Source organism: Seriola lalandi, unplaced genomic scaffold (assembly GCF_002814215.2).
Source record: "Seriola lalandi dorsalis isolate HSWRI2012SDOR001 ecotype SW California unplaced genomic scaffold, Sedor1 jcf7180002054323, whole genome shotgun sequence".
In the NCBI taxonomy this organism is placed as follows: Eukaryota; Metazoa; Chordata; class Actinopteri; order Carangiformes; family Carangidae; genus Seriola; species Seriola lalandi.
The window spans coordinates 43,926-57,637 of record NW_019524876.1 but is presented as its reverse complement, the minus strand read 5'-3'; the positions used below and the strand labels follow the sequence as shown (position 1 = coordinate 57,637).

Sequence of the window (13,712 nt, the reverse complement as noted above, 5' to 3'; positions counted from 1 at the left end):
GCGCTCCACAGAAACAGTCATTGACATATGGAGCTTCATTTTATCATCGGCACTTCGGTAAATGAGCCTCGAGACATTTACCGTATTGGTTCTGTGTCCTGATGCCATATCTAACCTGAGACCTGTCTTACTGGGTGCTGACACTGGTTATACTGGTCATTAAGGGAGCAAGAACCTTTAATAGGGTGATGGTAAAACAGTGTCTGGTGTTCTGTGGAGCAGGTGCTGGTGTCCATAATCATCAGCAAAGCTAAGACACATTTGCATAAAAACCTTTATATGCAAACCATCGCTAGTCGACGCTTCCCTTCCTGCTTTCCCTGTGAAACAACGCTAATGCCGGCTCCTCCGAGACCTCACAAGTCTCCAAATAAAAAATACTCATGGCCGTTAGAAGACTCTAATGCTGTGTGTGTGTGTTGACGCTGTGCTTTAAAAATAGAAAGAAAAAAAAAAAGAAATCACAAAGCGTTTGTTTGTTCTTTGTGTTTATAAAAGAAAACACACTTCGTTTCATCAGATTTTGAGATAAACAAGGTCACTGAGATGGAGTGTTTGTATTGCTCTGAGTCAGAATATAATTGGCTGTGTTTTAAATTACACCATAATTAGCATTTACCATGCCTAATGCGAGTGTGATAAGACGGGAAGTCCCACAGGCTCCTACACAGGAAGTCGCGTGCTGTTTTGTGCACATTCACATTCACATGTGCTTGATTTTGATCAAGCTCTGGATGGAGACTTTGTGGCCGTCACCTTTTCCTCTTTGCTTTGACTTTGACTGGAGTTGTTGCTGGAAATAAAGTCCAGCTCTTAAAGGACAATCGACTCTCAGTACTTTTTTTTCCCTGCTTGAGGGTGGTCCAATTTTTATCATGTAAACATCCGCCGCTGTCCTTGTTAGTCAGAATTAAAGAATTCTTTTTTTTTTTTGTCCTTCTGCCCCAAATGTGTGATGTTTCACCCATGCAGTGTGCTGACAGCTGAAATGGAAAGCACAGAAAGAAAATGACCTGGAGAGCAACCTTGGTGGTTTTTTGCTGCTGCTTCAGATCAGTTAACTGCTTCTAAAAGAAAGCTCAGTCAGTGTAAAAAGCCCAGACAACATTTTACCAAACCACAAGGTCAGACTGCCTTTGATTTCCAACAGAGCGGCTTGACTTTGCTTCCATTTTGATTACAGAGCAGGTTTGACTCCGGGTTCTGTGTTAATTCATCTGGATGACTGTAGAGATCAGTATCTCAACAGTAACAGTGGCAGTTTCTCTGCAGAGAGAAAAAAGCTTGTTTACCTAAATGTTAAAGGTAAAAGCAAACCCCGGAAATGTGCTCCACAATATCTGATATCCAAAACTATCTCAATGTAGTTTCACATCTCTCTCAGGCTTCTCTCTGGAGCTCTAATAACAACAGGTCTGTGAGCCAATCAGAAGAGAGGAGGCTCTGAGCCTCTCTTCTGATTGGCTGACTGTTTTCTGAGTGATCCAATAAAAATAAAGCAGATTTCAGGTAAAAACACTCAGAGAAACCAATCCTGCAAGGTTTGGATGGTGGGTCCAGGTGGGCGGGGCTTGGGGCGTGGCTGAGAGCTGTGACTGCTTTGTTGTGACATCACAAAGTTCCAGAAGTCCTGACGGCTGGTTTTAAGGCTCAGTTTCTGAATACAGGCTGTGAGCTTTTCTCTGTGGGCTGAGGCTTTGATACTTTCACAGTCTTAATATAGAACCTAGACCAGCTTTATAAAAAAAAAAACATGGAAAACTACCTTTATACAATATAGAACCTTTAAAAATCAACACACATCCATCACTGAACTGGCTTTTTTTTCTTCTACATTTTCCTTAATAGACAGGAAAAGCAATTCAGCCACAAGACATGCTGTGTTTTGAGTAATGAACGTGACTCACTTTCTCTCGACTGGAGGAACCTGCCCTCCATCCTCGCTGTTCCCGTTTCTCCACCTACTCATATAAACCTGACGCTGAATGTATCAAATTCATCGTCAAAGTCATCGACTTGGTGGAAATCACTTACTGGAAGTGGAAGTAGACGAGGCAGCTTGACTCCAAACATAATAAATTACAGCGCCTCATCATAAAGACATGGAATGCAGCGGGCATCTCATATTGATGAAATATAATAGTGTCCTTGTAATACTATCTTTTAATGCTTTATCATACGAACATGTTGTGTAGAAAGAGAGTATGCAGTGTGTTATCGGATCCAACCAAACTATTTCTCCCTCCAATAATTAACAGAATAACGGAATTAGATAGAAATTAGACTCTTTGATCTAAACCTGGGGCGGATGTTTGTGTCTTGTGTCAGGAGTCGAGGAGGAGTTCCTCCCCTGCATGCAGCGGTGCCCCGAGGAGCGGCACCCAGAGGAGCCCCACCCAGCCGGGCTCCATCCTCCAGAGGGAGGGGGGTGCAGAGAGCCAGAGGCGCCCCGCCAGCTGCCGGATACCGACCGGCTCCTCCCATAGTTCAGGACACGTACGGAGAATATGTAAGTACATAAATGTGAGAACCTAAATGGGGTCAAAGACCAAGTCACCATTGAGAACTTGTATCCATTGTGCTTTAGCTGTTTGTAGCTTTGACAAATAACAAAGATGAATCAGAGTGCAGTAAAAATAAAAAAGCCAGACACAGGGATGAGTGTGGTCGCCCACCGATGACTAACAGCAAAACGTGTGAGTAAGTGTGAGACTCTTCATCATCTGACGAGACTAAGCGCCAGTATTCAGTGTCAGTGCAGACAGCTCTGTCCGTTACGTAGCAAGGTGGAAAGTTAGGGTGTGGTCACGGTGGTGGATGGACGTGTAGCGCAGGGGTGGACTGGGATTTTGTCTCCCGTCAGCTCACTGGGTCTTCAGAGACATTTCTTCCTGCATACTTGAGAATTTTTTAGTATATAGTATTTTAATGGCTGATGAAATGAGCCATAAGCCATGTTTGTAAATCGAATCAATATTAGGGTTCCAGTGTTCTTGTCTGGTAACAGGATTGTTGTTGTACAATTGATTCATTCTTGCAGGTTTTACCTCTTGTTGCATCTGGAGAGACACTTTTGATTTTATCCTCCAGATTTTGAGATTTCCCAAACAACTGTTTAAAAGGTTTTCAAACTGTGATATTTGGAGGTAAAGACACTGTGAGGGCTGAAGGGATCAGACTCATTCTGGTGTCCTGAAAACAACCAGAGGTTAGCTGTCGTAGTTTGGTTGCTGATTTGGCTGAAGCACCAACACGGTCAGCAGTTGCATGGAGACAAATCAAATACCTTAAATCCCTTATTTGCCCGATCGCTGATCTGACATCCATCGCATTCATGAATCCGCTTGGAAATCATAGAAAAGAAATGTTTCTTACAAAGCAAGACTTCCCTGAGGATCGTCCTGTTTTAATGCAGTGACAGCTGTGTGTACATTGATGGATACGTTGCTAATTTGGCATCATTTGAATGGTGACAATTTTACAAAATTGGTGCAAATTTAGCCAAAAGAATGTGACTGAAGTTGTAGCCCACAGCTGAATCAATGACTCTGTTGTTTACATCTTCAAAAAGTTATGAAACTTAGAGCATTACTATCCCCCAAATGCAAGTAATATTAGTTAATATTTTTGGAGCGTTGCACTAAAACTGCTCACTATAAAGACTCGGCTGGTTTGGATAATCGAGACTATTTCTTTCGGCAAGGTTATCCACAGTAACGGGAACAAAGTGTCTGCAAACACATGCTGCTGCTGCTTTCTTAAATGTGTTTTCAATATTTTGAGCATCAAAAATGAACTTCAACTCATCTCCGGTGCGTCGGATTGTCTGCACAAACATTACAGACAGACAACACAAAACACCAGCGCAGAATAACGTGACCACGCACCACTACGTGTGAGAAAACATGTTGTGTTATAATTTGGGTGAACTGTTCCCCTCTCAGCACAATATCTCCTCTACATGGACGCTTCAATATGAGCCTGTATGAGTTGAATTCAAACCCATCATATTTAGTTGTTTGTCTGGATACATCATGTGTCTGCATAAAGAGTGTGAATTTGTTATTGTAGCCATTATTGTGATCTGGTCCTGTAGCTTACCTGCACAGTCTTATGGGGGCCTGGCTCTAATATCAACAGCTGCCAGAGATGAATATATTAGGCTTAGAGTCAGAGCCTTTGTGCATTAGCCAAGAGAGTCTCCTGCCGCACTGTCAAGGCAAGTTCCCCGGGGACCACAGCATCAACATCGCATATTTAGCAGATAGAAGGAGAGAGGAGGTGGCCCGCGTTGGAAAATTGCCCCAGCAGCCCATACCTAACCACATCTGACAGGTTTATTCAGAGGTTGCAATTCAAATGCGTGGAGGTCGTAGAGAATGACTCCTGGACCAGCTGTTTCCCATCATTGTCACAGTTGTAAACTGCATCCCCCGACACCTGCACCTGTGTATCTGAGTGGGGGGAAGAAAAAAAAAAAAAAAAGAGACCCCCAGCATCTGCCAGATGATAAATCTAACCACATCGCTGCAAATTAGAGGCTGAATGAGTTGCTCTGTATTATCTGAATATATCACCATCCCAGGACAAGTGTTCTCCATCGGGTGCTGACAAATAGGCGCTTGTATTCATCAATGAAATGACAGAGAGATGTTTCTTGTTTGCACATTTGTTGCCTTCATTTATCACTGCTTAGTATTCACTCGTATGCATGTTCCCCGCCATTTGTCTTTGCTGCGCTGCATCGCCACGGGCGAAAACATTTGTTCAGCTGGAGGCGTTTTTCTTCTTCCCTCTTGTTCTGACAAAAGACACAAGGCCTGGGTTACCTCTAGGTGATTTTGTCCCGATGACGCATGGGAGTACAGTATCTTTGTCTGGATGTTTTTTGTTTTGGTTTACATAATCCACCTCTGTTAAAGCTTCTGTTTGTACTAGAAGTATCAGTATCAAATTACTCTGAATCCAATTGTTACCAAACAAAATCACAGAAATGTTATTATCCCATGATCCATTCTTGGCAGCCCCATCAGTCTTGAATGGTTACTATGATTGCAGCCAAATCTCATTTGATGTAATTCATTAGGCGCATAGAGATCTCTGTCTTACCTGCTGCTAATCCCATTGGAGAAGAATTAAACATGATGTAATTCTCAATTCAGAAACGAGGGTGCATGTCATCTTTTTGTTGCAGTCTGAACGCTGCCAAAGTGGAAACTGATCAAAGTGGCTAATCAAAGTAGCAGAACTTCACTTTCATGCTAAATCTAGAGCTGTGTGTTCGTGCAACTGTGTTTGTTTCTGTTTACACAGAAGCTTAATTCCCTTGGGTGTGAAGACCAAGAAATGTGCAATGCACGTGGGCTGCATTATTTATGTTAAATCCTCCAGATACAATAATCCGTTCTGAGCATTGTTGGATCCTTGCTGACTGTTACAGCATTTAAAAAAAAAAAACCCTCATCCCCCTCAGGCACTTCTCTGCATGTCCGGCCCTGTAGAGAGCCAAGCGTTGTTAATTGAGTCGTTTTCTCTGTGGTGCTGTCCTTGCAGCCCTTTTAATCCAAATTGGGTGTAATGGTTAGGAAAATATTTCAGATACAGTAATAAAGAAGCTGCATGCAACTGGTGCGGCAGACAAGACCAGTCATGAAGATAAGATTGAAACCTGTTCAAATGGGACAAAACCTGTGATTTGTAATAATTGTATGGGAAATTAAATTATATTTTATCTCTTGCAAATGTGAATCATCCATAAATTCCCCATTTAAAAGGCAGCTGTAATTTGTTTTTGTGGTGCAAATTGCTTTTATTAGCCATGCTAGCAGCATGACTGGAGGGAATGGCAATGTCAGACTGTGGGTCATTCGCTGCTTTGGTCCAGAATGAAACATCTCAGTGATTATTGGACGGATCGGCGTAAAAAATTTGGTGCAAACATTCATGGTGTCCAGAGGATCGAAATCTGATAATCTAGCATGTAGTCCAAAAATATGGAGGAGGGATGAGTCTAAATTATGTGTAGGTGTGAATGTGAATGGATGTGTATGTGTTGGCCCTGTGATAGACTGACAGGGTGTACCTGTCGTCTGGCTCCACCCCCACCCCCCCCCAGAAGCAAGTACAGTCAAGCACAGTTAGTTTCATCAGACACAGTGATATTGAATTTCATTTTGCAGTGCGGATGTGTCTCTGCAGGGTTAATTCATAAATGACACGAAGTCCTCAGATAATACTTGGCAGATGGAAATAGACTTTATTTAAAACTTGGCCAAGATCAAAACCAAAGGTGGTAAAATAACAGAAGGGAAAGCCGAGACATTTGTCAAGCGTAACACAGGGTAGTGATACTTCAACTTGATGCATGGGGCCAACTTTTTGGCATCCTCAATCTAATAGCCTGAGTAGTATTTCAACCCCTGCAGCGGAAAAGCTTCAGCAAATTCCAGCCTGTTCAGCTCTCTGAAATATGCTGGCAGGAAAAGCTGAATAAATGACACAAAGCTACTTTGAGAAATTTTGGACCAAGACAGATGACCGAGGGTTGCAAGTGCTGGATTATTTGTTTTCTTTAGAGCAATATCATAGGGTGTTATTTTGCTTTTATCGTTAAGAAGTTAAGAGCAGCGTGTGGCACAGCTGTACGGAGGCGAGGGCATTTTTCTTTGAACAGATGGTATTGTAATTTAGTCGTCTGGGAAGAACAAGGCTTTCCTTCATCTTTTGATTTGCTTAATTTTCTTGCTTTGTTGTTTGCGTTTGTGACACCTGGATCCACGCGGCAGGTGAGGACAGGACAGTGTATTGTTGCACTCATTTGGATTTAGTACAGTGTGCAGGAAACAAATCCAGTGCCTGAAAAGCCTGCTCTGGGTGTCAGTGGCATCCTATCTGTTACAATGGTATTGTAGAGCACAGAGGAGCGGCTGTGATACTGCTGTTGTAACATGCAGTGCCAGGCCCTCTGTTAGTCTTCAGTGGCCTCAGAGGCCAGTCCTTATCTTTTAACAACACACCTCTCAGCCATCCACTGGCATACAAATGAAAGACTCACTTAGGGGCTGCTCTCTCTCTCTCTCTCTCCCTTCTCTGTCTCTACTCACCCCTCCTCCCTCCCTCAACCTCTCGCTGTCACGCTAATCCTGTTTAGTGTTGGAAACACAGCACTGTTGCAGCATTGTTGCGCTATTGTGCTCTCCAAGATATTCTGAGTAAATGATCTACCAGTAGCAACACATGAGATATTATAGTGGCCCCGCTCATGTGTCAGACACCAAAGAAAAGAATTATATTAAAAGTGCCAACGTGATTTATAAACCGAGCATGTTTCTCCCCTCAGCTGGCTTGTAACTCATTTATAGAGTAGCGGCTCTAATAAATGGCAATAAGGTGCCGTAGTTAAAAGTTTAATGTGGTCCTTAATACCGGGCAGTTGTTGTCCAATGTGAGCGGACAGCACCTAGATAGACTCACCGTCGAGATGAGACGAGGACTCGGTTAACACAAATGGCACGTGGCTTGTGCTGAAAACTAATCAGGGTGTGTAATTCCTGCCCCGCTAACAATATATGTGGCCTGCATCAGCAACAGAGTAATGTGTGTTATGACAGAGAACTGTCAATGGGAGGAAGCGAAGAGAAAGGTTTAATCAGAATGATTTGATTCAGAAATGGTTTCCACGCGTGGAAAGAGATATTAATCACATCTGCTCAGACGGTGGTTCGGTCTTGGATGACGTATTGCATGTTCTGGTTTTGCCTCGTTAGTGGCCTGCAGCTGTCAGGATGTTGGTCGGTCTGTGTCAGACACACTTTTAGTCTTAGTCACATTTAAAAACCGCCTCTGGTGAAGTTTTTTACCTTTGATATAATACAAGATATATCATGAGTGAAATACACAGTCAGTTACTTGACTGCGTATTTTCACCTTGGAACTGCAGTGAACCAGTGAAATCTTTTCCTATGATATGGGACTTTTCACCTTGGTTACATAGCTTCTTCTTGACAGGCCTGGATTCAAGAGATCAAACCTTTTTCACATTTTCTTGCTTCGACCTACAACCGTCTGTCTGTCTCTGAATCTATTGAAAGGGACTCCAGTGAAATCGGTTTTGGATATTCATGGTCCCCGGAGGGTGAATCCTAATGTTTTACCAACCGTGCAAACTTTCCCCAAGCTCCATGTTCATGGAGGAATTCCCACTTGGTCACAAGAAGTAGTTGATTGCCATAAAGTTAAGTACAGTCACAGTCGCCAGAGGATGAACCCTTAGCATTTTGGCTACTCTTCAAATGTTCCTGCAGCGACACTCTGCAGCAACAAAATGTCCTCTGTGTCGTCTTGGCAGATTGCCGTGGAATTCATGCTTCAGAGTGGGTGAAGACTTAAGATCTTAACGACCCTGTGGTCTTTTCTCTTTGGCAGCGTCATCAGTACGTTGTACATTTCGTCCAACTCCTTATTACCATGACGTGTAATGGGGCAAAATTTCTGCCTCCAGGGGCCGCCGGTAGGTCTTTCTGATTTTTTAAGGCTGTTAGTGATGAAAATCAGCCAGTGGTAGCATGTTTTCATTACACGAAATCATGTAATGCTGAACATTAAATTTGTCTCTAAGACCCCAACTGGGCGCAGCCCTGACGTTGTGTGCGGACGGCCTCTGGACATGATGCACAGACTGAACTGGCAAAATAAAATCCAAGTTAAGGCTGCTTGACTGCCAGTTCCTGTCCGCATGTCAAACTGTCCATGAGCTGAAACTGCTTCTGAGGCTGAGACCGGTGCCTTGCACGGTGTGGGTGAATGGGTGAATGAGAGGCAAACTGCACAGTGTTTTGGATGAAAATCCCTGTATAAATGCAGCCTGGATCAAACAGTCTCCCTCTTAAATATTCCACTTGTTCCACTTGTGGAAAACAGTATAATCTTCACAGCTGTACAAAAAAATGGAGGAAACAGATCAAATAAAAGATAGTCACATGGTGTAAAATCGATGTTGAATGACAGAGAAGTAGAGCTATTGTTAAATGCCATAATATTAAATATGAATTACATGAAATGATTAAAAAGCATGTCAAGGTGAAGTCACAAAGCTCTACTGGAGACTGGAGTCCCTGTGGGAACATTATAGAAATATAAGCACATTGAGTGCTCTGTATTTTCTTTCCTTTTATAACATTAATAATATTTTCCCCCATAATGTTCACGTCAGACTGAAGCAGCAAACTTTATTCATCAGGTGCGGTCTATTTGTTTTCTCACAAGAAATTCTCTGTACATCAGTAAACGATATTGCAGCTCAAATAAGAGGCTACAGGTTACTAATGAGGAGGAAAACTAAACAACATTTCAATTGAGACATGCTGTGTTATAGCAACACCCCCTGCTGTCTCCATAGCTAAGGAACATAATAATGTATGTAAAAAATCCATTTAATTATTATTTCTCATGCACAAGAGAATTCATTTAGTCAATTCAGACACAAATCAAATTGAATATTTGAAATTGCATGTTTTCAGATCTCTGCGGGGTTTCAGCAGTGAAACTTGTTCCACTGAAACAACGTCGTATTAAATTGTGATAAAAGTTTGTGATATCAGTCGCTTATATGACTGGTACGGCCCACGCAGCTCATTATTTTTAATTAATCCCACCTTTTCAGTTTGCTCCTGCCAGCATTTCATGATACAGTCACCGCTGCTCTGTGTCATTAACCATTGAAAACTCAGCCCCTAAAGGCGATCACATGTCTGTGTCTCTGATTGCCTCATGAACTTTCTTTTTTCTTTTTTTTTCTTTTCAAATCAGATTTTATTTATAAGCAGCCAAGATGTGCAGTGCCTAGACTTACTGTTAATTTGTAATGTTCACAAGTTTCACTCTCCATATATAGTCCAGCTGGACTAGATGCTAGCAGTGCTAATTGAGTTTGTTGATAATAAACAGCACAGCATTCATTTTTTCATTGCAGTGCATGATGTTTACATTTATATTCTTTTTCTTCTTTTTAACCTTTTGACATCAGTTTTGTACATATGCAGTAAACTAGTAGAGACGTAGCATTGTGTCATCAAGAGGTTTAAACTCACATTAACAGAATACACTCTCTCTTTAGTCTTATTGTCACGTGTCTGTAAGAAGCAAAGCGTAGCTATGGCTTCATTTGATGTGTAGAAAAAGTCTGTGGTTAGTGTGTAGTAACCCGTGGAGACAGCTGACTGTGTCATCTTGTACAGGTTTTGACTCTCTTCATGTTTTTGTGTCTCACTTGACAACAGAGCCTCCTTTCCCGACCTGGGCTACAATGATTTTACTCTTTGTCCTGCTGAGATTCCCGCCATTCAAAATTCATATAACCATGTGTGTTTATTGCAGCGTGCAGTAGGTACTGTGCAACAGAGACATTTCACCTTTATTCTGACAGACACAGAGAGAGAGAGAGAGAGACAGGAAAGTCATACACCCGGCGCAAAGCAGTGCAAAGTGCAACACAAGTGTCTTGGCTAGTTTCAGACCAACTGTCATTTTCCCGCCCAACACCCATGTAGTTTGAATAGCAAATACACTTGCGTCCATCTGAGCGCGTGGTCAGGCACATTGTCGGCGCATTGCTATCTTGAGGCTGTGGAAAGCGATGACCTTGATTGACCTCCACAGCTTTTTCCCATTCATCACCTAAATTTAGCTAATGTTTCTGTGAGTGCTTTGTCTTGTTGTTGTGACAACGTTAAAGTGAATCGTGTGCTCCAGTATTTCGTTTGGCTTCAGTCCTTCAGAAGTTGCCCATCAAACCACTTGTACCCTGCTATGAGAGCGCCGACCTCCATCAGTGGAGGGGCTGAAGCGCAGGAGACTCCTTTTACCGACTTAAGTTGCAACTTTGAACAAATTGCAAATTGCATTGTATTTTTTTTCCACCACTTTTAAATACTTAACAGTTCATTGATAAAATACAGCTGATTGTAACCTGATTCCCAGCACAGGATGTGGGAGATAAATCCAGCAGTTTTAAAGAAAAACATTTGTAATTTCTTGTACAGTAACTCTAGCTGCCACTGTTTTTTCTTTGTAGTGTTGTGAACTACTACTGAGATTATCTGAGAGCTACTGCAAGAACTCAGTCATACTTTATCCCCAAAGACCAAGATGTCAGGACAAGATGATGAGAACATGGGGTTGGTTGACTTAGTCTACAAAGTACAGTATCAGTCTCGTCCGTCTGATGTTAATCTCATACATATTTATGATCGGGCCTGCTTCTCGTGCCAGATCAGAATAAAACTGATGATTATTAATATCCATCAAGCAGGGCCGTCGTATTATTTCATATCTGTATCTACGAGTGAATATTGTTAGGATTTGTTCAGCACTGCTTATCAGTAGAGGGGCCCGAGTCAGACCGGATCCAAATTCTATGTTGTCTAATTGTGTTGGGTAGGGTCTGGTTTGACATGTCCAACTTTTATTGTTAGTGCAGGAGGTTGACATATTATATCATTTATATTATATAAATATATAATATTTACTTCTTACTTACTTCTGACGACATTATTATTATTATTATTATTGTATCGCTGCTTCTTTTTTTTTCCACCACGCCCGCTTGTTAATTGATTGAATTAATTGGTAGTCGACTGTGAATATATGGCACGCCGTCCCTGACTCTTATACTGCACGTAGCACCAGCTTTGTTATCTTTTCTGTTCCCACGCTTCAGAGATTTTCAGTCTGTCTGCTAGAAACTCCACAATATGTAACAACACCAAGGAACTTATCATCAGCAGTGGATGGCTACATGTCGGGGAGAGGTTCATTTTACAGAAGGCAAACTGAAGATGTTAATCAGGAATGCATGTAATGCCTGTACGATACAGTATTATGCAACGTAAAATGACTCAAATTACAGCCAAAAAAATCACCATTACGTTGAATAAATCTCAAAACATAACAATGATGGAGCATTATGAGCTTCACAATGGTCACATTTATTTTGTATAGCAGCTTGATTATGTTAAGCTGTGCAGTAACATGGATTATTTTTTTTATTTTTTTTATTCTGGGACTTTAAACAAAACTACAAATGTTCCGAAAGACACATTGACTTTCTTGCTGATGCATTTTTTTCTGAGATTACCTTGTTCAGAAATCATTTCCACAGTCCACTTCCCCTCTATTTGCCACTTACAGATCTTAACAAACAAATATTAAAATGTTTTTACTGTCGTCAGTGTTGTCATTGTTATTATCTTTGCCAAGAACTATTCAAAATTTGCCAGGGTAATTATTTTGTCTTTTGTGTTTCAACTGACAGGAAAGAGGTCATGGTGGGAAATTGCAAATCAAAGTCTACAATTTATCTGCCGGTTGAAAAGTGCTTTTAATTACAGCCTTTTTGACAAAATTGCATTGCTTTTTGAGAACAGCCATTTGTATTGTTTTTCAAAGGAGGGGTTCAAGGGGTTTACATTGTGAAAACTACAGTTATTGACTAAACTTAGTCCCTGCATTAGCATGGGGAATTGTCGACTTTGCAAAAGGTCTTGTAGCTGCAGAACTACAAAATGCCAGGAGGGACTTGAATTCCCTTTAAGCTACCTCTAGACAAATAAAAGAGAGCTGAGAAAGACCTCTGCAAAAACCAACGGACCTCCCACTCACACAAACAACAACAGGAATACAAACAAGTCCTGAATACCACTCTATGGGAGGAACAAGGAGAGGTTTGAGGATATAAAATGGACTTCTGTAATGCACCTGCCACAGTTTAAGAAAATAAATGTTTAAAGGTCCCGTATTGTATAAACATTTCCGTGATTTTTTTAAATTATAAAGCAGGTTTAAGTTCTATATTAATACTGTGAAAGTGTCAGAGTGCTCAGTCCACAGAGAAATGCACACAGCCTGTATTCAGGAACTGAGCCTTAAGACGAGTCATCATGAGCTCTGTAACTTTGTGATGTCACAATGAAGCAGACGCTGCTCTCAGTCACGCCCCGAGTCCTGCTCCCCTGGACCTGCCATCCAACCTTGCAGGATTTGGTTTCTCTTAGTATTTTCCTGAAATCTGCTATGTTTTTATCCGATTGCTCATGAAACAATCAGCCAATCAGAAGAGATGAGGCTCAGAGCTTCTCTACTGATTGGCTCATCGACTTATTGTTACGAGAGCTCCGGAGAGAAACCTGAGAGAGGAGATGTAGAACTACACTGAGATGCCTTTTGGCTCTTAAAATCATAAATATATCTTCTTATGGATCAACACAAGAAACCTGTAAAATATGGGACCTTTAAGCAACTGTTGCACCAAACCTAATATTTCAAAAACAAGAAACAAGGAAGTCTCATGACATCTTTGTTGAGAGTCACGTGTAGTTCCTTCAGACATACTTCGTTACTGGAGGATTAAAGATAAAAGAGTCAATTCAAATACTGTCATTTGGCAAATGCATGTTTCTAATCAGGATTTAGGGCCTTAATAATAATATTGATGTGATGAGCATTTTCTGCCGCTGCTAAATCTTACAGACGTTCATTTCAAGCATGCAAATCAGGGGCAGATGGAATTAGCCAGGAAGTGTGTGGGGGATGAGAGATGTGTCGCAAGGGGTCGACGTCTTTTGTGGAACGTAAGTCCCATTTATCCCAAATTAGGACGGGTGCGGCACTGGTTTCCCTTTGATGTTCTTCTTGGCGGGGGCCTGGGTGGGTTGCAC

The 13,712-nt window shown here is 41.6% G+C and overlaps 1 protein-coding gene across 1 annotated transcript in view; it reads left to right on the top strand.

The window, feature by feature from the left end:
* The window catches only part of khdrbs3 (KH domain containing, RNA binding, signal transduction associated 3), a 95,763-nt gene that overhangs the window by 65,068 nt on the left and 16,983 nt on the right, over positions 1–13,712 (top strand). Inside the window, exon 5 of the mRNA XM_023406982.2 lies at positions 2,329–2,509. Within this exon, the coding sequence (XP_023262750.1) occupies positions 2,329–2,509 (181 nt within the window). The remainder of the gene's footprint in view (positions 1–2,328; positions 2,510–13,712) is intronic.